Source organism: Lissotriton vulgaris, unplaced genomic scaffold (genome assembly GCF_964263255.1).
Source record: "Lissotriton vulgaris unplaced genomic scaffold, aLisVul1.2 SCAFFOLD_972, whole genome shotgun sequence".
NCBI lineage: Eukaryota > Metazoa > Chordata > Amphibia > Caudata > Salamandridae > Lissotriton > Lissotriton vulgaris.
Window position 1 is genome coordinate 740121 of NW_028254165.1, and position 25883 is coordinate 766003.

At 44.5% G+C, this 25883-nt stretch overlaps 1 protein-coding gene across 1 annotated transcript in view; it reads left to right on the top strand.

The window, feature by feature from the left end:
• AP2B1 (adaptor related protein complex 2 subunit beta 1) overlaps positions 1–25883 on the top strand; it is a gene marked incomplete at its 3' end in the record, with an annotated part of 476528 nt that overhangs the window by 394211 nt on the left and 56434 nt on the right. Inside the window, exon 11 of the mRNA XM_086951572.1 lies at positions 5718–5883. Within this exon, the coding sequence (XP_086807698.1) occupies positions 5718–5883 (166 nt within the window). The remainder of the gene's footprint in view (positions 1–5717; positions 5884–25883) is intronic.

The window sequence follows — 25883 nt, forward strand, 5'->3', positions numbered from 1 at the left end:
AGGGTGGACAAAAAATACAAGGCAGCTCTCAATGATGCAGTCTACATCAGAGGTCAAGTCCCTTCAGATTCTCTTGTAGTGTCTTTACGCATGCAAAAGGGTCAACTTACAAAGCACAAGTGACGCACCTCTTCCTGATAAGGAATCAAAGCTAATAGACGCATCTGGTAAACGTATTCCGTCACAAGTGGGAAATCATCGGCGGATTGCCAATGCCCAAGCTTTGTTGGCCAGATATGACAGGGCTCACTATGATGAGCTTGAAAAGCTTATGCAACATCTCCCCGACCAATATAAAAACAAAGCTAACAACCTTATACAGGAGTGTAAGTTAATAACTAATACATCTATCAAATGCGCCCTCGACATAGCCGAAACAGCATCTCTGCTATTATTACCAGTGTTTTATTAAGCAGGCACGCTTGGCTTCGCATCTCAGGATTCAAGCAAGAAGTGCAATCCACTATTCTTAATTAGCCTTTTGACCAAGAGCTCCTCTTTGGAGCCCAGCGTCAATAAGTTTCTTGAACAGATGAAAAAGGATACTGAGACTGCCAAGTCCACGGTGCCTTTCAATTACCTTCCTCTAGAGGGTCATTTGGTCGCTACTTTTACAGGGTCGGCTCCAAACCACTGGCTCAGAGCACCCCTCTACCTCATACAAAAGTCTCAATCAAACTACGTCCCCCAGAGGATATTTTCAAGGAGGGTTACAGGGACAACAGAGGTAAGGGAAGACGTTGTGGTGGCAACACCCGCAACTCCCCTACCACCAAGCAGTAACTTCCCTTCACTTCCCCCTGATCATTCCACTCCTGTCGGAGGAGCATTTCTCACACAGTTCTTACCTCTCTGGGATTCAATCACAACAGACAAGTGGGTAAGACATATTATCCAGTACGGTTATTGCCTGGAACTCACCTCTACTCCCCCCAATATCCCTTCCAGACAACGTCCAATGTCTTCGGAACATCTGACTCTTCTCAAGCAAGAGTTTCTCTCGCTATTACAAAAACATGCAATAGAACCTGTCCCCTTACCTCATCAAGTCACAGGGGTTTACTCCCTCGATTTCCTAATCCCAAAAAAGGACGGCTCTCTCAGACCAATACTGGACCTCAGACCGCTGAACCTCTACATTCAGTCGGATCACTTCCACATGGTCACTCTCCAACAGGTGCTTCCACTGCTTCAGCAAGGCAACTTCCTCTCCACTATGGATTTTAAGGACGCTTATTTTCATATTCCCATTCACCCTGCTCACATGAAATATCTCAGATTCGTGGCAGACGGACAACACTACCAATTCAAAGTCCTCCCATTCAGGGTGACTACAGCACCCAGAGCCTTCACCAAGTGCTTTGCAGTAGTGGTGGTTCACTTAAGAAGACAGCATATTCACGTGTTCCCTTATCTGGACGACTGGATCATAAAAGCCAACTCACACAGCAGCTGTGTGCAACATACACAAAACAATCCAGCTGCTTCACCAAATCCCACCTCCAACCGTCCAGCACACAATACCTAGGAGCTACAATAGACACTTCAAAAGCTCTAGCATACCCCACCCTAGTCAGGATAAGCAATATATAAGCTCTGATAACAAAATTTCAACCTCAACACTCTTTGCCAGCTCGAGCGTTCATGCAGCTAATCGGGATGATGGCCTCTTGCATTCTCATTGTCTCTTATGTAAGACCCCAAATGCGTCCTGTACAGTAGTGTTTGGTATGTCAGTGGAACCAGGCTCAAGGTCAGCTAACCGATCTGGAGTTGGTGGACAGCTGCACCCATCGCTCTCTGCAGTGGTGGAATACTCACCGGCTGGGGAGCTTATCTTCAGAATCATATAATTCAGATCATCTGGCTGCCTCAGCAAAAACAACTCCACAGACATTACCTGGAATTGTTGGCAATTTTTCTAGCGTTAAAATCCTTTCAACTCCATCTTGTAGGAAAAGCTGTCCTGGTCTGTACAGACAACATGACAGCTATGTGCTACATACAAAAACAGGGAGGACACACTCTGCAGCTTTCACACCTAGCTCAAAGCTCAAACATGGGCCCGACAACCATGGTTCACAACCCTCTCGGAACTATCAGTAGTTCTGCATCAAAAGCTAAGCCTCTCACCCAACTTTCTTACTTCGAACAATGGAGAGATCAGGCATCCAGATCCCAACCAACTCAACCTTGCGATCTGGCTCCTGAAGTCTGAGTTTAGCTACCTCAATCTCCCACCAGACTGCATGAACGTCATTAAAGAAGCTAGACATCCTACCACCAGAGCATGCTATGCAGCAAAGTAGAAACGATTTGTGATTTTTCGCACAAATAACAAAATTGATCCACTAGATGCTTCGATTCGGAACATTATCTGTTATCTCTTGCACATACAACAATGTAACCCAGCATATACATCTATCAGACTACATCTCGCTGCAATAGCAGCTTATCTCCAAAACAGACATTTGTCTTTATTTCGAGGACCCGCTATTAAAGCATTTATCGAAGGACTTAAAAGAATAATTCCACCCAGAGTTCCACCCTCTCCAGGGTGGAACGTAAATGTGGTCCTTACTAGACTCATGGGTCCACCATTTGAACCCCTGCATAAATGCGAATTACAGTTCCTCACTTGGAAAGTAGCCTTTCTGGTTGCTATCACATCTCTTAGAAGAGTTGGTGAACTCCAGGCATTAACCATACAAGAACCATGTTTGCAGATACATCATAACAAAGTGGTTCTTAGAATTAACCCTACATTTTTACCCAAAGTCATCTATGCCTTCCACCTTAACCAGTCTGTGGAACTCCCGTTTTTTCCCCCTTAACCAGACTCAATGCCAGACAGGGCTCTCCACTCGTTAGACGTTAAAAGAGCAATACTCTACTACATTGAGAGAACAAAATCCTTTAGAAAGACTAAATAACTCTTTGTGGCTTTTTCCCCACCTCATAAGGGCAATCCCATTTATAAAGCAGGAATTGCAGAGCTCATTCAATACGCAGACTAGGGGTTTCTATGGCATTCTTGACTAACATTCCCCTAGATGACATCTGCAAAGCAGCAACTTGCTCTACAACACACACTTTCACAAAACACTATTGTGTAGATGTGTGGGACAGGCTGTACTAAGAACACTTTTTCAGACCACTGCAACGGATGCAGGTATCCACCGCTAAGGAGGTAACTGCTGTACAGTCTAGGCATAAGTATATGATCTGCAGCTCATATGACACAAACAGAAAATGCTACTTACCAGTATGCATCTGTTCTTGGCATGTAGAGCTGCAGATTCATAAAGGCCCACCCACCTCCCCGGATACCTCTATCTGTTCCAGTAGTATATTACTTAGATACATCACTCATGGACATCCTTTTTAGGTCTCGCCTATGCAGCGCGCATGCACTGCATAGGAAAGAGACCTCTTGAGATCGCTTCAACTTTTCCTGCAAAGACTTGCACGCGTTGCATTGCTTTCAATGCAACACAAGCATGTTTTGGCGATTTCCTTGCAGGAGCGCCCGTGGTTGCATGCTCCTGCAAGGGAATCTCGCAGGCCCCCTCCCGCCACGCGAGGCTCGCGATTGTTAATAAGCGCGACTGGAATCACTCCCTCTGACCGCCGGAAGACAAAACTGTTCCGACTCAGACCTGAATGTTGCTGGCGTGGACCAACACCCTCCTCTCCAAAACCGCAGACAGAAACACTAGCCCGCTATTAAATGAGGGTGGCACACTCCGACTACCGGAAATACTGCTTGGACGGAAACACATGCAGCAGACTCGACAGCCGAACAACACTTCGGATTTAAGTCCGGCGCTCCAATCCTAGGTCCCCTTAGACATAACTCCTTCCAAGCAACTACCAGAGTATGTTCAGTATGAGGATTGGCTGTGATACGGCCCGGAAGATTTGAAATTTAGCCCAAGTGACATCCGTTGAAATATCAACAATTGACAGCGGGCTATGAGCTGAATTAATGGACGGTCCTGTAAGTAGTTGTCAGATTCATCCTAGGCAGGAAGTGAAAGCTACGGAACGCCTCCATGCTACAAGGAGGTAGACCAGGGGATACTTCCTGGCTCTTTGCAGGCAGAAACACAATCTTACGCGCTCATCTTTTAACAGTGACTTTATTGGAAAATGTATACAGCTTTACAAGACTCAGCAGCGTAGTTTGAGAACCTAAACACAAGAAGCTACTAGTTAAGAAGAGACTGGAAATCTGTACAGTTTGATAAAAAAAAGGTCGGAGAAATGTTATTAAAGCAACCAAAGTATACAGAGATTTAAAGAAAAAGCTGCAATTGGAAAGTAATCTTAAACGGTGGGTTAGCAGATGTTTCTTGAAGGTAGCAAAGACCAGTATTAACGTAAAGGCAAAATATTCCGTAGTTATACTTCCGTGGATCACTGCAATTTATTGCCAGTTCTCGTTTTTATTAGGGCACCGAGACACCAACTTACTGATTAAATATAGACTGTGCCAAAACACAAATCCAATAGTTACACACAGCCGTGAAAATTAGTTATTTCACATATTGTGAAACTCATGCTATCTCTTCCTTGTGGAAATCGGCCGCTAAATTTAGAAACGTCAGTCAACACAACACGTTTCACAAGGAACAGGCGGTAGTGCACCTTCACCATGAGAAAATTAAGTGTGCTGCATGTAGTTAATAAAATGTAAACGAGGTGGTGGAGGCTCCGTCTTATGATTAAATAGTCGATACTAGTGAGAGACAGGGTGGGACTGGTCTAGGGCAATCTGGCGGTGCCAGGAGAGCTGGTCTGACCGGTCGGTGGTGCCCGTTTTTTGCCTGTCTGTTTGTGGGCTTGTTTTATGGTCTAGTGGGCCGGGTTTTACTGTTGATTACCCGAATCTTACAACAAACATTGCCTGCGCGACGCTGTCTCCCATGCCTTGTAAAGCACAATGCACATACGCTTTTGTCTAAATTTCTTTGTCATTTAGTTCAATTGCACCACCAGTTGTGCAGTGTACAATATCATTAAGTGGACAGACATATACATCCCATCCTGCATACATTAAGAATGTCCTGGAAGCAGCATCTGTATGAATGGTGACCGGAATGGGGGGGGAATAGGACGCTTACCCAGGGCAACAGTAACCACCTTGTTCCATGGAGGAGTAGCCAATGTGTACACATCATAAACAACAAACATTTGCAATGCAATAGGTCTCGAAGTGACGCGAGTATAAGCTATTGGCATTGAAAATGACAATGCCTTTTATTTATGTTTTTAAAACGAAAACAAAAATAAAAGGCATTGTTAATTGCATTGTCAATAGCTGAATCTCGCGTAAATGCGAGACCTATTCCATTGCAAATGCTTGTTCTAATTCTTACTAACTTCATCAAAACCCATTATGGCGAAAACAATCTGAAGATAAAGTCGATGCCCATGCGCACTCTCACCTTAGGGAGGAGAAACCTATCTCGTGACTACAAAGACTTCTTCCAAAGACAAAAACAAAGTGCAAACATCCAAGCCCAACACCAGTTAGCGATCTATGCACAAGTATATGAATCTGCAGCTCTGCATGCCAAGAACAGATGCATACTGGTAAGTAGCATTTTCCTTCTGGTCTTGGGCATGTTCTTACCATTAAAACAATCTTCCTCTCCTCTGTGAAAGTAAATGTTTCACCTGCATCTGTCACAGTTTAACCTTTATTCTCAAAGGTATGAGAGCATCATTGCTACATTATGCGAGAACTTGGACTCCCTGGATGAACCTGATGCCCGAGCCGCCATGATCTGGATTGTTGGCGAGTATGCTGAACGAATTGACAATGCTGATGAGCTCCTTGAGAGCTTTCTCGAGGGCTTTCATGATGAAAGCACACAGGTACTGGTTTGACTGCTGTTAATGTTATTGTTTTCTTGTGTGCAATTGATGTTGTTCCCAGACCGCCTTACTTATCTTATAGCTTATTATTGGTCCTGTAAAAAGCGAGGGAGAAGAATACTATAAAACGGGAATGGAGAAAGAAGGGGTGACCAATCTCAACTAATTTAATATATAATCTTAGAGTAGTAGTTATCATGGGTTTGCTTGACAGGATATGTCTTTAAATGTCCAAATGGTCTTTGATGGATGACTTCTAGAATAGATGGCACTAGTAAAATGTTCATCAGTGATATTACATACACAGAATATTATCCACAGTCTAGGCGGGCTCTTAGAATTACAAAAGACCTCAATGTAGTGACCAAACATATATATCTCTAGCAGACTACAGAAGGAAACATCCTATAAAAGGACGGGTTCCCATCACTCACCAATGGTGACATCTGGGTCTCCTCCTAGTGTCACTCTATTGGCACTAAGGGCTACAACCCTTTCAAAAGGAAAGGGGAGCTCAGAGATGTTTTAATTGGAGCTATCTCATTTAGAGCGACAAAAACCCGCTATACTTAGACCTACAGATGTGAGTTATTGATAATCTGTAAGAATATTATACTTTTTTTTTAATGTGTATTATATTATTTAGGACCCATATTATTTTTATGAATTCCAGCTACCAGGTATCTGGAGAACTTATTGAATGGAAATGAGCTTTTACTGAGTTTGTCACAAACATACTTTTATGCTTTCCCATTGATTCCACTGTTTCTGAAAGTGATCATTATGTGAAAACATGTAAAAATAAAAATCATCTTCATTGTTATTGAAATGCAATTAAAACGGTGGTTCGCAGATCTCCATCACTTGTGAAAGCAACCATGTAGCAAATGACCATGCTGACTTGACCTTTCCAGAACACAGGGCTACCTATTTTATCCAAATCAAGTTTATGTGCATATCAGCCTGAACCCCTCCAATATCGGCATTTCAATTTTCCACAAAACAGTAATGACATTCTTAATGAAATGTAAAACCCTTTCACTAGATGTGTGTGTTCAGGTTGAACAGAGTTTGCATCCGGCGAGTTAGAGAAGTGCATCAACCCCATTTTATGGTGTCAGATGGGTGGGAGAAACTGTACTGACTTTGCTTCTATATTTAGCAAACACTGGCATACTATGTTCTTCCCTAATGGTCCAGCTATATTAAGAATCCTTACCAAACTACCCCCTTTACTATCCCAGTGACCAATGACTCCAGTCAGAATGCCTACTCCTCTAACAGTGTCTGTAATCCTGTCAAAGCTTATGTGTCTCCCATTTCAAATCCATTGCAAACCTCAGCCTTGTAGTACCTTTCTTCAAAGCTAGGAATCCTGGTTGACATCACTTCAGGACTAAGACTTATTGATATGCCAACACTATGCTCAAATGAGCCTTACACAATATTCCCCAGGAATAAAATTGTTCTGAGCATCAAGCCATCATTCCTACATACAATGATATCAGATTGTCAAGTCAACCAAATGATAAATTTCCTACCTATTTTCTTCCTCAAATCCACCCTCTCCTGCAAATAGATCTTTCACATCTTGAATATGTAAAAGGATTTGTGATGGATAAGTCTGTCTGCAGATTCCTCACCTTTTGAATATGCCAGGTTTCGGACTGTATGTAGAAAGTTCTTACATAACTTTCCTGCACTTGCCCCTTGGTTCCATCTTGGCACCAGAAACAACACCACTGGAGGCATATAGTGGCAATCACAGTGCCCTGATGTCAGTTGTCTTTTAACTGTGCCCTTCATCTTGGATCCAAAACTTGTTCTCCTCATATTTTGTCAGTAAGTTTTCTCACAAATCCGGATTATATTTTCTATAATCAGTTTAGTGCCATAATGCATCCAACTCAAAAGTTAAGTTTTAAACCGTTAGGATTGTAATGTGCAGGGTTCCCTTTTAGACCCACTTGAGGTGTTTAAGGTGTGTCTTTGGTGTTTGGGGTTACGGCATGACTCGAGGTTGTGCAACAAGCGTGGCATCATGCACACCAAGGCAAATAAGGATCGCATGACCAAGCTTTTAATGGTCTGCACCTGAGCAAAGCACCGATCCCTGTGCCGCTCTGGTTCCAGCACAAGGTCACCTTCCAGATTTATTCAGCAAAGTTGTTTTTGTGTCCTTGATGGCCATCAAGATCATTACTGTATGAGCCTCCAGGCTCCGGTCAATGGCTTTTGCACCTGGCTCCCAATGTCCTGTAAACTGGAGATGGTTCCTTGCTACAGCTATTTTACTGCTTTGATGCGGACCATCCTCAGAAATCCTGGGCTAGGAGCTGGCCTGTCAGCATTCCGGTCATCATAATCCCTTCTGATGCCTCATGGAGAGAAATCTCTCTGTCACACCAACAGCGAGGCCGTCGCTGCACCATCAGTTGCGTACCATCACAGCTGTGTTCCACTTGGCGGGGGTTGTTTCAGTTGACCGCCTGGAGCCTTCCCTCGGGGGACCAACCTCTGACCTCTCCTAGGACCAGCCCCCCTCTACCTGACCCCGCCAGACAAAAGTCTGGCGCCTGGCTGTGCTACAGGATGGGACTGATGCAAAAACAACAGTTGATGGACAGAATGCAGAACAATGTCATACATTCACCCCTGTACAGAAATTTAGGCCTAAATCCATCGTTGTTTTGCTCACCACACCACCCCAGTTCAGACATGGCCATATGCAAATCAGCCGTGACCCTGTGCCTCATGGGAACAGTCCAGCCGGAACTGCCAAGCCATGTCAACTGTTGTTTGTGCACGGGGTGAGACTGAGGCAGGGAAAGGTACCAGCTCCCAGCAAGCTGCAATGACCACCCCATGCAAGGCACGAACACCCCAGCCTCTCACCTCCTTCTCCACCCACGCACTCACTCAGTCAGACCATTAACCGACGTCTTGCTGCTTCCTTTCACTTGCACTTGTCTTCTGCCTGTGTGGCCAGTTATTATCATAGTCTTGCTTGTGCAGGCGAGAATTACCAAGATAACATCTGCAGTCCCTTTGGCCTGAGTACCTCCCTCTCAGTTTCTGGCCTGGGGTTGCCCCAAACTGAGTTCACTGCCATCCCCACCGGGCCACAGCTGGCCCCCCAACTGAGAACAGGGGTATGGACAGAGAAAGATACTGGCCCTGAGTGGACCACACCAGTTCCCCCACCAATCATGCGTAACCCCGCCTCTCACCTTCTCCTCCTTCCTCTCACTAGTTCAGGCTGACCACTGGACAGTCTTCCACAGCTATCATCCGATGCCTAATGCATCCTCAGTCCGCGGCTCAGGTGGGGAAATAGAATCTTGAGAGGTCTGCCCACGCAACACTTTCAGATGTAGGACTCCACCACCATCTTGATGTGCCATGGACAGACCCTCTCCTACTGTCCTTTGGGGCAGTCGTACGGAGCTGCCTAGGTTTGGCACCGGGTACCTCCTGCTCTTAGGTGTCCCCCAAATAAGTCTGCTGCCTCAGAGCACCTCCTATTCAACAGTAGAAGTAACTTTGTGGGCCGTGGATGCCGAGGCTCGCATCCAACTCCATGCTTCACCTTGCATCCTCCCTTGCACTCCCCCTCCCCAGTTTGTCCACTGTTCATGCTTGATAGTAGGGGTGGGTGGAACTCGCGAAGTGTCACTCTGCGAAATTCCATGGAGTTACATGAAAGCTCCACATGTTTTTTCGGAGTTCTTTGAGTGGACAGAAATCGGCACGTTAGCTGCTCACATTGATTTTTAGAGTCGGGAGCTTGTTTTATGCTGCAAAACTGGTGCGAACTGCATTATGCAGCACGCCAGAGGGTGCTGCTTCTTTGCTGCCTCTCGAGTAGATCTTCTACTCCAGCAGCAACGTTCTCACTGCGAACAGTCATGACCGCCCGCATTGAGAAAATCTCGTCCGGTGCAATCGTAGCAGCCGAAAATGGCGCTAGGAAACGCTAATTGTCACTCACCAACGTACCGTTGGCGAGCGGTGCATTTGAAAAAAACTCCACCACACGGCGGTTGGCAGAGTTTGGATGGGATTCAGCGGAACAAGTGTAATGTGGAGTGGCCAAAACTCCACGAACTTCGCCTTCAGAGCAGAATTTATCACCCACCCCTAGTTGATGGTTGGTTCTCGAGCTCCTCTTTGCCTTGAATTCTGGTGAGTTGGTGGTAATTTGTTTTGGAAGTTTTGCTTTCAGTTGGTACTTAAATCCTTGAGTTTGCTGTGCTGTGCTTCTCTGCCCTAAATTGCTTTTTATCATCTGCCTTAAATTGTGTTTTTTCAACAGCAAACTCCACAGTCTGCAAACACACTGGAAGTTCTCAACATTTTAATGCATTTGTCGAGACATCCAACTCTTGTAGAAGGGAGTTGTTAGAAATGGGGGTCTCTAGATGGCAGAGATTAGCACCTTTGTCCAAATAGGTATCCTTCTTCCTAGTCAGGTAGGGTAAGGAAGTTACACTTCTAAAATTATCCCTGCTCATCCCCTTGGTAGCTAAGAACGAGCAATCAGGCTTATCTCAGAGGCAGTTGTAAAGTATTTGCACATAGCCAACAGTAATCCAGTGAAAACACAACAAAAGAAGACCACACCAAACGGCAAAAAATCCAACATACAGTACTTTAAAAGTATGCACTTTCCAAGAATACTTGAAAAACACAGTTCTTTGAAGTCGGTAGCTTCATCCGGAGCTAAGGTGGTGCTGTAAACAACAGAATACAAAAGTTCTGTCTGATGGCATCGATCAGGGGTGCCTACAGACTCGTAAACAGTACCTTTTGTGTTGAAGCCGACATGGTGCGTGCCGGTTATGGCAACTGTCATGGTTGCGGCGTGAAGCGGAGCGGTACAGCACGCGGTGCCCTCAATTCACAGTGCAGGCATCAGCTCGGTAACGGTCGTCCAGCGGCGTCGGTGAGACCAGGGATACGGTGTGGAGTTAAGGCTGTGCTTTTTGCGGTTCTGACAGATCACGGTGCAGGCGACAGAGCCGGTTGAGGGAAGCTGATGTTGGTCGGTCTGAACTAAGTTGTGGGATGGGGCGGTGCGTTGTGTGATTTATGAGCAGTGCCCTCAAGCCACAATGCGGTCACAGAGGTCACGTGCATCAACGGTGTCTGTGAGAACAGGATGGTAAAATGAAGGGAGGTGGTGCGGAGTGTGGTGCCCACAGGTCACCGTTCAAGCAGCGGCTTGGCGGCAGCAGTCTTCGTCGTCTGTGACACCAGTGTTGCAGTTAGAGATGCAGCGGAACCCTCTGCAGTACCTTCCGGACAAGGAGCTAGCAACGGAGTCGGTGACTTAGTTGGTTGCTTTTCCCTTCTCTGTGACAACTGAAACAGTGGTTCCAGAAGCAGTACCCAGAGTTTGGTGAAGTCTTTGCAGTTCCTGAGACTTCAGAACAGGAGACAAGCTCTATTTCAAGCCCTTGACGATACTCCGCACACAAGGCAGAAGCTGCAACTCTAGGCCAACCCAACAAAGTAACAACACAGCAAAGGAGCAGCTTTTCCAGCTCTTCTTCTTGGCAGGTTCCTTTATTCCAGCGAGTTCTAAAGTTCTTGGGTTTGGGCCCCTATATTTATACAGCAAAATCCTTTGTTCTCTGGTGGCAGAGAAGCCCTGTGCTTAGTCAAAACCATTTTTATCCTGTCTGGTGCAGCTTCCTGGTAGGAGGTGGAGACAGCATTGTGGAAGGAAGATCAGGCCCATTCAGGTGAAAGGAAATCTCCTCCCCCCTACTCTAAGTGCAGCCCAGGTCTATTCAGCCAAGCCCTGGTTCATCCAGACTCTCTGGAGCAACTACACCTCCCCAGCCCCTGTCACTCCAAAGCCAGAGAGTCAATAGACATACTAGCAGAGGCACAGTGGGTGGCTAAGCAAGAAAACAACTACATTCTAAAAGGGATATTTCCAAACACAGAATGTAAAAATAACCCTCACTAAAAGATGTATTTTAACATTCTGAGTTAAGACATACTAAACTGTATGTTCGAGGCATATGGGCTGCAGATGGTACATTATGAATAGATCGCCATCTGGTGTTGGGCTCGGATGATTGCACTTTGTTTTTCTCTTGGAGAGTCTTTTGTATCTTGGTGACTCCTCCCTTAGTTGGTAGTGCGCATGGGCATCGGCTCCATCCTTAGATTGTTTTTTTCCGCCATCGGGTTCGGATGAGGATCGAGACGCTCCAGATCAACTTCAGAAGAAAGTGATTTATCGGCGCGTATTCCCTTTCCAATTCGACGGTATTGTTATCGAACGCGTTTCATTTCCATTCCGACGCGTTCAAATTCAAAATCGAAGAGAAAAACTTGGATCTACGTCGAAGAACAGGAGGCCTTTCTCGACGCAGTCAAGCCCGGAGTCCATGGAAAGGACTCCATTCAAAAAATGTCCAACGTGTGGTGCGAAGTTCCCACACAAGGACCTACACGAGGTGTGCAACCTCTGTCTATCGCCTGAACACGAATCCAGGGACTGCGAAGCCTGTGCAGCATTCTCCTCCAAGCTAACGATTAGAAATCGTCGAGCTCGAAGACACGAGGTTTCCAGAATGCAGGCGGAGGCGATCCCGGAGCTGTTCGGAGACGAGCAAATCGAGGAAGAAGAGGACCAGTCGGGGTCGGAAGGGGACCAGTCGGAGGTTGAAGAACTCATCGAGCAACAAACCGTGAGTGACGACGTCCCCTTACCGAAAAACCGACCCCGTGCGGTAACGACCCGCCCTCGGGCCCGGTCAAACCGCAGAAAAAAGTTTCCGACGCCCCGCCCTCGGGCCCGGCAACGAAACCGAAACTGAAACTGAAACACTCGGACCCCCACCATGTCGGATCCGAGAAAAGGGCGACATCGACTTCGGCACCGAGGCTACATACAAGGGAAAGCTCGGTATCAAAACATTCCATGTCGAAGCATAAATATGATTTATCGCCCAAGATGCACTCGATACCCAGAAAGTCGGAATCAAGCAGACATTCGGTGTCGAAAACAACAAGATCTGACGATCGAAAACAAAAGCACCTCTCGGAACCAGGACCTTCGGTACCGATTCAGGAGCAACAGACAGATCCCAAACAAAAGATCTTGTTTATTGATCCGCAAACTGGGAAAGTGGTCACGAAGAAGAGAAAGAGTGAACAGTCAGAAGATAAACCTCTTCCTTCAAAAAAGAGAACAATGGGGACAAATATAACTCCTCCTGCTTCTCCTCGACCTAAAGTCACACCCTCTTCTCCTATTCCTCACAATAGGACAAATATTCCTACACCTTCCACACCAAGACCAGCTACACCTCAGTCAGATGTAGACAGTGATCTAGGGGAGGGAGAACCTCAAGGGGATGACGAAACTATCCCAGATGAGGAGGACCCATGGGAAAACTATGATGTAGGGTCAGATGAGGACAACGACCCAGAGCTATATCCCTCAAAGCCTTCACCACCTGATGATAAGACAGGTTTTGTGCAGCTCATTAATAGGGCAGCAAAATATCACAAACTAGATATGCATACAGAACCTCAAATAGAGGATTTCTTGTTAGAGACTCTACCTAATGCACAGAGAACATCAGGTACTCTTCCTATGTTGAAGGGTCTTCTTAGTCACACAGAGGAGATATTCGAAAACCCAGTGAGAGCCAGGGTGTTAAACCCAAGAATTGATAAAAAATATAAAGCGGCTCCAAAGGACCCAATATTTATTAAAGGCCATGTACCTCTAGACTCGCTGGTGGTCTCAAACGCTCGTAAAAGAGCAAACTCATTATCTACAGGAGAGGCTCCTCCACCAGATAAAGAGTCAAAGTTAATAGATGCATCAGGCAAAAGAGTAGCATCACAGGCAGCTAATAGCTGGCGTATAGCCAATACACAAGCACTACTCGCACGTTATGACAGGGCACATTATGATGAGTTAGAGAAACTTATCACACATCTCCCCAAAGAACATCAGAAAAAGGCAGATCAATTAATACAAGAAGGTAAAATAATAACTAATACCTCCATTAAATGCGCACTAGACGCAGCAGACACTGCAGCAAGATCTATTAACACCAGTGTCATGCTAAGAAGACATGCATGGCTTAGAATCTCAGGATTCAAACAAGAAGTACAAACGGCCCTACTGAACAAACCATTTGATCAAAAGACACTGTTTGGTTCAAGCACAGACGAGACCTTAGAAAAAATGAAGAAAGATACAGAAACGACTAAGTCAATGGGAGCATTGCAACAGCCAACACACAGAGGTTCCTTTCGTAGATCCACCTATAGAGGGGGCTCAAAGAATACAGGAACAAATCAGCAATCCACCTCTTTCACTCCAACATCACCCAGAGGTAATTCAAGAGGAAGTTACAGAGGTAACAACAACAAGGGCAGAGGCCGCGGAAATAATAACAACCGCAACGCCTCAACACCAAAACAGTGACTTCATAGAACTCCCCCCAGACCACATAACACCGGTCGGGGGACGTCTATCACAGTTCCTACCTGTCTGGGAAGACATAACATCAGACAAGTGGGTGAGACAAATTATCCAACATGGTTATTGCCTAGAACTCACAGCTACCCCACATAACATCCCCCCCAAACAGCGTCCAATGAGTCAAGATCATCTGACATTGTTAAGAGAAGAAGTTCTAGCAATTCTACAAAAGCATGCAATAGAGAAGATCCCAAAAGATCAACAGGGAACAGGAGTATGCTCTCTATACTTCCTGATCCCCAAAAAGGACGGGTCCCTAAGACCAATATTAGACCTCAGACCTCTCAATGCTTACATAAATTCGGAGCATTTCCACATGGTCACGCTCCAACAAGTACTCCCTTTACTGAAGAAAGGGGACTTTCTTTCTACACTGGATCTAAAAGACGCTTACTTTCATATCCCAATTCACAAAGCCCACAGAAAATACCTAAGGTTTGTTTTAGAAGGACAACACTATCAGTTCAAAGTCCTTCCGTTCGGTGTCACAACAGCACCAAGAGTTTTCACAAAATGTCTAGCTGTGGTGGCAGCACACCTAAGAAGACAACAAATACATGTCTTCCCATACTTGGACGATTGGCTAATAAAGGCCAAGTCAAAAGAAGAATGTCTTCACAACACACAAAAGACAATTCAATTGCTGCACCACCTAGGGTTCACGGTGAACTACAAAAAATCGCACCTGCAACCAAACCAGATCCATTAATACCTGGGGGCTACAGTAGACACAGAAAAAGCAATAGCATACCCCAACCCAGTCAGGATACAAACAATGGTCGGGTTAATACAAAGATTTCAACCACAACACTCACTACCAGCACGAGTGTTTATGCAACTATTAGGCATGATGTCCTCATGCATACTGCTAATACCACATGCCAGACTTCAAATGCGTCCACTACAGGAGTGTCTAGCGACACAGTGGAATCAGGCTCAAGGTCAGATTACAGATCTGGTGTTGGTGAACGACCGGACGTACCGCTCTCTGAAGTGGTGGAACACAGAAAACATTTCCAAGGGACGGTCGTTCCTAGAGCCAATTCCACAAGTAATAATAACAGCGGACGCATCGCTCTCAGGATGGGGAGCGCATATGGACAAATACACAGTGCAGGGGAAGTGGAGTGTGCAGCAAAAGAAACTGCACATCAACTACCTGGAACTATTAGCAGTGTTTCTAGCACTAAAAGCTTTCCAAATGCAAATAACAGGCAAGGCAGTCCTGATCAGAACAGACAACATGACTGCAATGTATTATATTCAAAAACAGGGGGGGACACACTCTCTCCAACTATCCAAGCTAGCACAGGACATTTGGAGATGGGCCATTCCTCAAAAGATCTATCTGTTAGCAGAACACCTACCAGGAGTTCAAAATCAGATAACAGACATCCTAAGCAGACAGTCAGAGCAAGTACACGAATGGGAGCTGCACGACCAAATACTGCAGCCATTCTTCCAAAAATGGGGGCAACCAGAGATAGATCTGTTTGCCAATCATCAGAACGCAAAATGCAAAAACTTTGCATTCAGGTACCCACACCAACGGTCCCAGGGCAACGCACTATGGATAAATTGGTCCAACAAATTTGCTTACGCGTTCCCTCCTCTACCACTAATTCCGTTACTGGTTCGGAAGCTGCAGCAACACTCAATGACAATGATACTAGTGGCACCCACGTGGGCAAGACAGCCGTGGTTCACCACACTGCTACAACTCTCACAAGTACCACATCAAAAGCTAAGATTATTACCCATGCATCTTACACAGAACCATGGAGAAATAATGCACCCAGATCCCAAACAACTGAACCTAGCGATCTGGCTCCTGAGGTCATAGAGTTTGGATATTTAGATCTACCACCAGAATGTATGGAAATCATTAAACAAGCAAGACGTCCTACCACCAGAGCATGCTACGCAGCAAAATGGAAAAGGTTTGCTATACACTGTAACAGTAAGCAAATCAACCCTCTGGACGCATCCACTAAACAAATCATTTGCTATTTACTACACTTACAGCGATGTAACTTAGCATATACCTCTATAAGAGTTCATCTCGCAGCTATAGCGGCGTACCTACAAAACAGGCAACATCTTTCCCTGTTTAAAGTACCAGCAATTAAAGCTTTCATGGAAGGACTCAAAAGAGTCATTCCACCAAGAAGACCACCTTCCCCAGTCTGGAATCTCAACATAGTACTTACCAGACTAATGGGGCCACCCTTTGAACCTATGCATAGGTGTGAAATACAATTCCTCACATGGAAGGTGGCCTTCCTCATAGCTATCACATCACTTAGAAGAGTAAGTGAACTGCAGGCTTTTACAATTCAAGAACCATTCATGCAGTTACACCAAAATAAGGTGGTTCTTAGAACAAACCCAAAATTCTTACCAAAAGTAATTTCAGCATTCCACATCAATCAGTCAGTGGAATTACCGGTTTTCTTTCCAAAACCACAAACAGTAGCAGAAAGAGCCCTACATACATTAGATGTTAGAAGGGCCATATTGTACTATATAGAAAGAACACAAACTTTCAGAAAGACAAAACAGCTATTTGTTGCGTTTTCTCCAACACACAAAGGCAATCCCATCTCTAAGGCGGGCATTGCCAGATGGATTGTAAAATGCATTCAAATATGCTACTTAAAAGCAAAGAGAACATTAACTGTTCCTCCTAGAGCTCACTCTACACGTAAACTAGGAGCATCTATGGCATTTTTGGGAAACATCCCACTAGATGACATATGCAAAGCAGCTACCTGGGTTACACCACACACCTTCACAAAACACTATTGTGTAGATGTGCACACAACACAACAAGCTAGAGTGGGACAAGCAGTATTAAAAACTTTATTTCAGACCGTTGCAACAGACACTGGCGACCACCGCTAGGGAGAGAACTGCTGTATAGTCTATTCATAATGTACCATCTGCAGCCCATATGCCTCGAACGGAATATGCTACTTACCAGTATGCATCTGTTCTTGGCATAGAGGGCTGCAGAGTGGTACATGCCCTCCCAGCCTCCCCGGAAACCTGTGTCTGTTCCAACATTATTCTTATTTAGATACACTTACATGGGCATTCTTATCTGTATTCTACTACACTACTCCATCTAACCCTACTATGGCAAAACAATCTAAGGATGGAGCCGATGCCCATGCGCACTACCAACTAAGGGAGGAGTCACCAAGATACAAAAGACTCTCCAAGAGAAAAACAAAGTGCAATCATCCGAGCCCAACACCAGATGGCGATCTATTCATAATGTACCACTCTGCAGCCCTCTATGCCAAGAACAGATGCATACTGGTAAGTAGCATATTCCTTTCCTATCTTGTCCTAATAGGAAGTTATGCTTGTTCCCAGTGAGAGGAATCTCAGGGGACCCTCTTCAGCTCAGAGGCCCTAGGTACCCAGAGTACCATTTACTTGGGACTTATATAAGTACCAATTGGGGGTTTGTGTTTAGGGTAGAAGCACTGGCACAATGGACCTGAATGGCAGGAACCATGTGAGCTACATTTGAAACCACATCAAAACTAGGCAAAAAGTGTCGGGCCAACCATGCAAAAGAGGCACTTTCTCACACTGACTACATCCAGTCCAAAACATCATCTGCGTTTCGAAGATCTGACTCGAGGATGTTGAAGGATGCCTCAATCTCGAAGCATTCGCTGACAGCAGGCACGCCCCGAGACAAGGAACACCACGGATCCCTCAATGGGGACTCCAGTGAAGGAAAAGCTCTGAAGGAAGTGACCGGAAAGAGTCACTCGGGTTACTGAAAACCACCTGCTATGCCTTCCAAAGTAATCAAGAGTTGGTCAGACAGTAGAGAATACAAACATGCATTTATTTGTAATACTCTGCAGAGGATTCCAATCTGACCTGCACCCTAAGATGTTTGCCGAGGGACTGGCCCCCCAACTGTCTGCAATGCATAACCATTCCTCCAAGAACCCCCAACCAAGTCGTTACCGACTTAGGCTGAGCGTGAACTAAGAAGGCACAGAAGGATGGGCTACCACCTGCTAGATGGGTACACACTATCATAGTTTCAAGGTTGCCGTGCTGGGTCTCATCATCTCCTAATGTGGGAGCAGAGCTACACACATGGATAGGTATGCCAAGGCGGAATGGCCTATTCATTAGTAAGTAAGAAGGCAAGCCTGAACAGAAAAGAAAATAATAACTACATTCAGTGTTCAGCTGAGGCAAGCAAGACAAATAACTGGGCCTAGTTCAGACACAGCCTAATGGGGATTGCGAAATACAAAATGGAGTCACACTCGCTAACTGAAGCTTTGCCCATTACAAGGATAACTCAGTGGGTTGCATAACGTGAATACAATTGAGATCTAATTTAGCCGCACACTGTTAACCTACTATGGCACAAAACAAGTATATAATGAGAATGGGGTTTATCAAACCTAACCGCTCCTGAGAAACTCAGGTCGTCGAAGGACGGAAGGGGAAAGGATGTTTTGCAATCTAAGTCAGACAAATCAAGAGCCGACCACCAAGTTTGACGACTGATATGTCGTTAAAAGAATCTTTGATGCCGAGGAGAAAGACTATGACCTTCATCCCTGAAGAATGGGCTGCTGAGATCGAGAAAAAGAAGAGGGGCCTCAAGGCCGAAATGTCTGCCCTTCTCCAGAAGAAGAAGGACTTTGAAAGTCTGAAGGGGTTCAGGATCACGCCAAAAACTTTGACGCCAGAGGAGCAAGCAGAGAATGAGGTCGAAGAATTTCAACCTCCACTCACACCTGAGCCCAAAGAAGAGGAGGAAGAGCATTACTATGAAGAAGAACAGGGTTCAGAGGAATCTGGGCACGATGAACTTCAATGGCAATGCCTAAAAATAGACTCGCCTGAGGAAGGAGTCGAGAGTTGTCTCCGAATGGCATTGGAATGTACAACCAAGTGATCATGCACTCAGCTGGCAGATATGGGGTGCAGCGGGAGGAAGACTAGCAGCAATCATGTTTTCTGCTGGAAACGCTGGTGCCAAGCCAGACAAGTAGTCCGGTCCTACCCATGCTTCTTAGTGTCCTCGACCAAGGAAAGGAGCCCTTGAAGGAACCAACCACTTATAGAGCAGTGGCTCAAAGGGCTGACAAAAAATATTAATATTCTTACAAGGACCCTGCCTATATTAAGGATACTGTCCCTGGGGATTCCATAAGCACCTCCACAGCAAGGAAGAGGACCAGCATTCCATCAACCTTCGGTCCGCCTCTTGATTTTTTTTTTTTAATATATTTTTATTGGCATCATAGCACTATCCATAAAAAGAAGTTGGTCGATAGACATTTTGTCTGCATTGGGGTCTTAGGCTATGTGCATGCCTTACAGAACAGGGGTATAAAAACTAGGGAATGGTTCATGGAATTCTGGGCGGTCCGCCTCTCGATGAGGAGCGTAAGAGAATGGACCTCATGGGATGGAAGTTCGAACAGAGTTTTGCCAGCCAGTGGTGCATTGTGATTTCTAAAGCACTGCTGAATAGACATGCCAATTAAAACTGGGAGGAAATGGGGGACCTCATGAATCACCTTCCTGAGCAATATAAGAAGATGGCAGCACATCTAGCAGAAAGTGGCAAGACATCGCCAACACCTGCCTTAAATCCGCATTGGACAAATAGATCAAGCTGCCAAGTGATGATGGGCATCACACTCCGATGCCATTCCTGGTTGAGAATCTCCAGGTTTAAGCCAAAAGTCCAAGATAACATCTTGAACACTCCATTCAATAGGGAGCAGTTGTTTGGAAGCTCAGTGGATGAAAACCTTAACTAGTTGAAAAAGGCCAACAAGATTGCAAAATCAGTTTAGCACTCTGCAGTTTCTGTGTGGAATGCGAAGGGGCACATTTCCTTCACGAAGGCCTTGGGGCAGAGGAAGCTTCCAGGCTGGAAGTTCACAACAAGGTTTTCAGGGTAGCAACCAGTCTGCCACGACACAACAAAGCTGGCTGTATCAACAGCAAGGATGCCAGCCCTTTTGAGAAAGAGGATTGCCAAACAGAGTCTCAGCCCTCACAAATTAAGTCACTTGGCAAAAACAAAGACCCTTTCATGAACACCATCAGCGAAAGTCCGAGATGAACAATCATGTCTTCTACACATAACACCAGTAGCAATCAATATATATATATATATATTTATATTACCTGCTGTCGGTCGCCAGTTGGTAGTTATAGTTAGGACCTAGTTTCCAGAGGAAATCCACAACATTCTATTTGGAATAACTTTGGCGCTGGTGGACGAATCTTCACGAATTTCTCCAAGAAAATGGTCTGCTCCATTCCGCTCCTTCCCTGAAAGTTTGGGGGTGATTTCTCAAGCGGGGGCGGAGAAAAAAGGGGGGTCCCAAAAGGTGTTTTCCACATGCAATTTTCCATAGGGACCTTTAGCCAGGGCTTCAGCCCGAACGGCTGAACGGAATTACACCAAATTTGGCAGAGAGGTAGAGTTTGGTTATGCTTTTTGTTAAATGGTGTAAATCCGTTTAGTAGTTCCTGAGAAAATCAAAAGTAAAATCATAGCGATATCTAGAGACGAAGTACAGCACGCTTATGGAAATCCGTACAATTACAAGCACCAACTGCATGCTGATTGGATATCAACTGTCTGTCAACACACCAAACCAGGAAGTGTTGGCAGCCATCTTGTGCCTCGGTAGCACCAAGTCACAAGAAAATCAGTAAAACAAAGTTGAAAAATAAGATGAGGGGGTAGGGTAGAAACATGTTGACCCTCTAGGCCTGCTCAGGGGGTCTCACATGGATGTTTAGGCGTAATTCTTTTTTAAAAAGTTCGATACTATTCCTAATTAGCTCCCGGGGGGGGGCAAATCCCGGGGGCAATTTTTTTCTATAATGTGGGGCTTGGTAGTGGCCAACAGGAAGAAAAGAATGAAAAAAAAATGTAATGTCGAGGACAGTGATGCTCCTGCTTCCTGTGTTTTATCAGGTCAATAAACTGTTTCCCATAACACAAAAGTTTATTGCAATAAATGTATCGAATTTTAACTTGAGCAAAATCAGGATGAATGTGTGTGCATGGACTGTTTGCTGAAAATGCTGGTGCAGCAGTTGATGTGCTTGGTGCAGTAGCAGGTGGGTTGTCCTTCAACCTCTGGGTTGCAGCTTGAGCAAAGTTGTTTGGCTGTAAGTTCTTTACGTCTCGCTCCATATTTGCTGTGCTAAAGGAGTATTTTTGAGATGGATCACCCCTTGAAAGAGTTAGTAAAATTTTACAGCTTACTTTTGGAGGATTCACTTTTTTTGCCCTTCTGGAAAAGTAAAAAACTGCCAAATCAGATCTTCTTTCCTCTTCTTTGGAGTTTCTTTAGGAATTAAATATTCTTTTGAAGAATGGCTGGAAGATGAGTCCATTGCTTTTAATATGGTAAACTTTGTTCTATTTGACAAGATTCTCAGAAGAGAAGTTTCTTTTTAGAAAGTCTAAGTAGAATTTTCAAAATGGGATGGAAGTTTCAACAGTTGGAGTAGGAAGTGTTATGAACCAATGAAATTTCTTCTTTTAAAGTCACATGGCTTTGCGTACGGTTACGCTGTTATTGCGGTGTTCTTAGGAAGCGAGTACGCATGACTTTTAACCGCGATTGGTGTAATTGCTTTTAAAAGTAATGTAGGATTATTGGAACTTAAATTTTTTTTTTCCATAATTATCCTAGATAATGTGTTCTGTTAGTATGTTCAATAAATACATAAATATGTTTTTAAACAATTAAAAACATTTGCGTGTTTGCGTATGAGGCGCCGTACATAACGTCACACGGAAGCTTCGATGCGGCGCGTAACGTGAAAGCGTATTCGTAGCATGTGGTGAGAAGGATTAGCAGTACAAACTATGGTGCAATCACTCTCTCACTGTCAAATCCGAGAACAGGGCGCGCTATGAGAATGGTTTGAAGTGGTCACTCATTGGAAATCCGATTCAGCTGTGTGGTTTATCCACGTTATCATAACGTTACTTTTTAGCCTGTTTAAGTTTGAGGTTTGCATGTAATACTATGGTATAGGCAGATATGGATGTTTAGGCAGCGCTTATCCCCATTAAGCTTGGTTATTATCATTTACATATAGGTGTCTGAGGGAGGAAAAAGAAGTCTATGTGAATGGTGGGGATTGCACAATAGCACCACATCACTCCTTAATTTGTAGACACATACAATTGCATGGCTCTTGTAATCAAGATGCGCCTAATTTGGTGTGAGTTTTGAAAGGCACTCCGACACCTGCTATCATACCAACGTTCAGTTTACTGGAAACGGGAGTTATTTAATTTGAAATAATTCAGATTGTTGTGCAATGTTACCAGGCATCGGTTACATGATTACGGTAACTGAGCGTGTGGTTTGCTAAAAAAAAATTGTGTTTACTCCTCTGCATGGGAAGCTGGATGTTTCCATCTGGCCGTCGATTCCGACCTTGAAAGCAGAGTCAACCAAGTGAGCCGCATAAGAGCACTATTGTCTCAAACAAGAGGTCGCTCTTACATCTGCACGAGAAACATTTGTCCTTCATGTAGTAAATACCCGCACAGAAGTGTATGATTTATTAAATACAGACGTGCCTTTGTATTTTGGGGAGTTAATTCAGAGTATCTTTATTGCGTCCTCGTTCTTACTTTTTAAAAATTATAAGCAGTGGTCTTTTTAGTTCTTTTCATTCAATGTTTTCCAGCATCTTTGGTGGATTCCCCTTAATAGTCACACTAGTTGCCGGTGTGCTTCTATTAATTTGTTTACTTAAATATGAATGCACATCCTCCAGCACCCGACAATATGTCCCTGCTGTTGCTGCTGCGCAACCGAATGCTTACTTATTACGGAGCGCTGCCTCTGGCTACATTGAATGTAGTTTATGGATTATCGTTTCGATTCTCCTTTTTCACACGCGTTCAACCTGTCTTCCATTGCCTGAGCTGCGATTTGGACTAGGCCCTGGATTTGTGTCTCTGCAGTACGGTGTCTCCCAACGCGGATTATGGCCAGCTGATGAGTCCCATAGTGGTTTATGACTTGCTCTGTTCTGGCGGCGGGATTATGGCCTTAGCAGCGATACATGGAATAATGGGACGTTGGAATGTTTTTGCTGCGGCGCATGACTTCTTGGCCCTGAAGATGAGCCGAGTTTTCCTCCGATGGTGATAGAGGCTCCGGTCATTGAGGAACATGTATGTTCATTCTCTCTATTGAATTGGATGGCTGAAATGTTTTCAGATGAGAACAATGACTTCCTCTTGGAGGCTGTTGCTACATACTGTGCTTATACGCTGTTGGATTAAGACTCTTTGATTTTTCTATCTATTCTTTATTATTTAGTTACTGTTTTCTATCAAACAGCGACTAATTCTTTAAGCAAATTTGAACTTGACTCTGCTTTTCAGGCTTGGACTCTGCGTTCTTAGTTCGCCCACGTTTATATCACGTGGTTCTATCGAGGGAGGGTGTTGTGGGCTGAGCCTTGCACTCACACCGTGTTAAGTTAGCATGGGTTCATTAGAAGCTTAAACGCCATTTTTGCTTTCCTGCTCTGCTTTGCACACAACACGCAATTTTGATATTGTTTAGAGAAGGCTGAGTATTTTGTTTCCCATGAGAATAATTTTTCATGCTACATTTCTAGACTGCCTCGCTAGTTTAGTGTGTATAGTGAGAGCATGGAACATCAAGGTTATCTTGGATACTGTATCTGTTATTTGGAATGATCCGCGCAAGTTCGACCTATAGCACACATGCAGCTGTGGCCACGTCTGATACTGGCACGTTTAATAATGCATTGTGGAGGCATAATTAGACACAGTTGGAGAACATTGGTATCCTGACAGTTTGTGCAGAAATCAGTGTAATCCACTACTGCTGAGTACCAGAGGTATGGGACCGTCCATGTAATCCTATGATGCCTTCTGTAGTTATAAACTAACCTGGTAGGTAGGGAGGGTGAAATGTAGGTATATTTTAAACCTGTTTCCCGTTAGCAATATAAGATGCTTTCTCACTTTGTATTGTATGGAATAGTAACAATGCTGACAACCTTGTTTCTGATCATGTTTGGTTGTATTATCTAAGGTACTGTGCATGAGATTACGGCGTTAGAAATAAACATTTCAAACTTGCACGTGTTTTTATTTACTCCTTGTTTGGACTGGTGTAAGATTATAACGAAAGAGTGCTCTTTTTTATCTACCTTACTTGAGGTAATCTAAGTCGCATGTTCTGGGTTGACTAGTCATTGGTGTTTTTGCTGTAGGACGAAGAACCAATGAGTCACTGATTGCTAGTGTGGTAGGGGGGTTGGGTACTAAGGTGGGTTTTGGTACACCGTAATTCACTGAGGTCCTAAGTCTTTATGCACAGTTCTGTGTAGGAAAAGAATTCCTGCAACAGTAGTTACACGAAAAAGGCTCGATAAAGGGCCTTGAGTTTGAATCAGAATATGAAATTGAAGAATAATTGATAACCCCAGCCAAGAAAGGGAGCAAGTGTGCAAATTTACAATGTCTTCGGCTGGGGTACTTGTTACAATATAAATGTTCGATAAAGGCCTGCACTTTGAATAGGTATATGAAATAGAAGAATAGTTGATAATCACAGCTAATGTATGCAGCAAGTAGTTGTGTGTAAGTGTGGATGAAGTGTTGATTGCTTGGAAGATGAAAAAGGTGAAAATAAGAAATGTTGGAGACACGCATACTACCCACTGCTTTCTCAGTGAAGAGAATCTTTGGATTTCCAGCTCATTACACAGATAGGGTGTTGAATTCTGCAGTGGGAGCAAGAGAAACAAGTAGCATATGTAAGGAAGCAAGCTAGTGCATAAAGTACGCATAGTGTGCGGTAGTAAGGACAGAAGAAAGGACGGAAGTGCGGAAATTACCCACTGCTATTGGTATCTGCGTTACATTGATGACCTCTTTATTTTGTGGCAAGGGGAAGAGAAGGAAGCTTTGGCTTTTATTGAAGAAATTAACAATAACTCTCTAAACCTAAAATTTACCTCACATATTAGTGCTAAGCAGATTGAGTTTTTGGATGTTATGATCTTTATTGAGAACAATAGTTTACAAACCACACTCTACAGAAAGCCCACTGCAGGCAATACTACTCTACACGCCTCAAGTCTCCACCCCAAGCACACTATCAGCAGTATCCCATTTGGAGAAATTTTACGGCTCAAAAGAATTTGTAGTTCCACAAGCGAATTTGAGAAATGTGTGAGGGAGTTACGAGGTCGCCTGAAAGCCAGAGGGTATTCTGACTCCATGTTTGATCAGGCACTGGCCAAAGCCAATTTAAGAACTAGAGCAAGTCTATTTCCAAATGACACATCCAGCAGCCATGTCATTGAACTCAACCCGACCGTGGACAATGAACAAAATGATTGTCCAAGATTTATCACTGCCTTCAGCAATCAGGAAACGAAGATC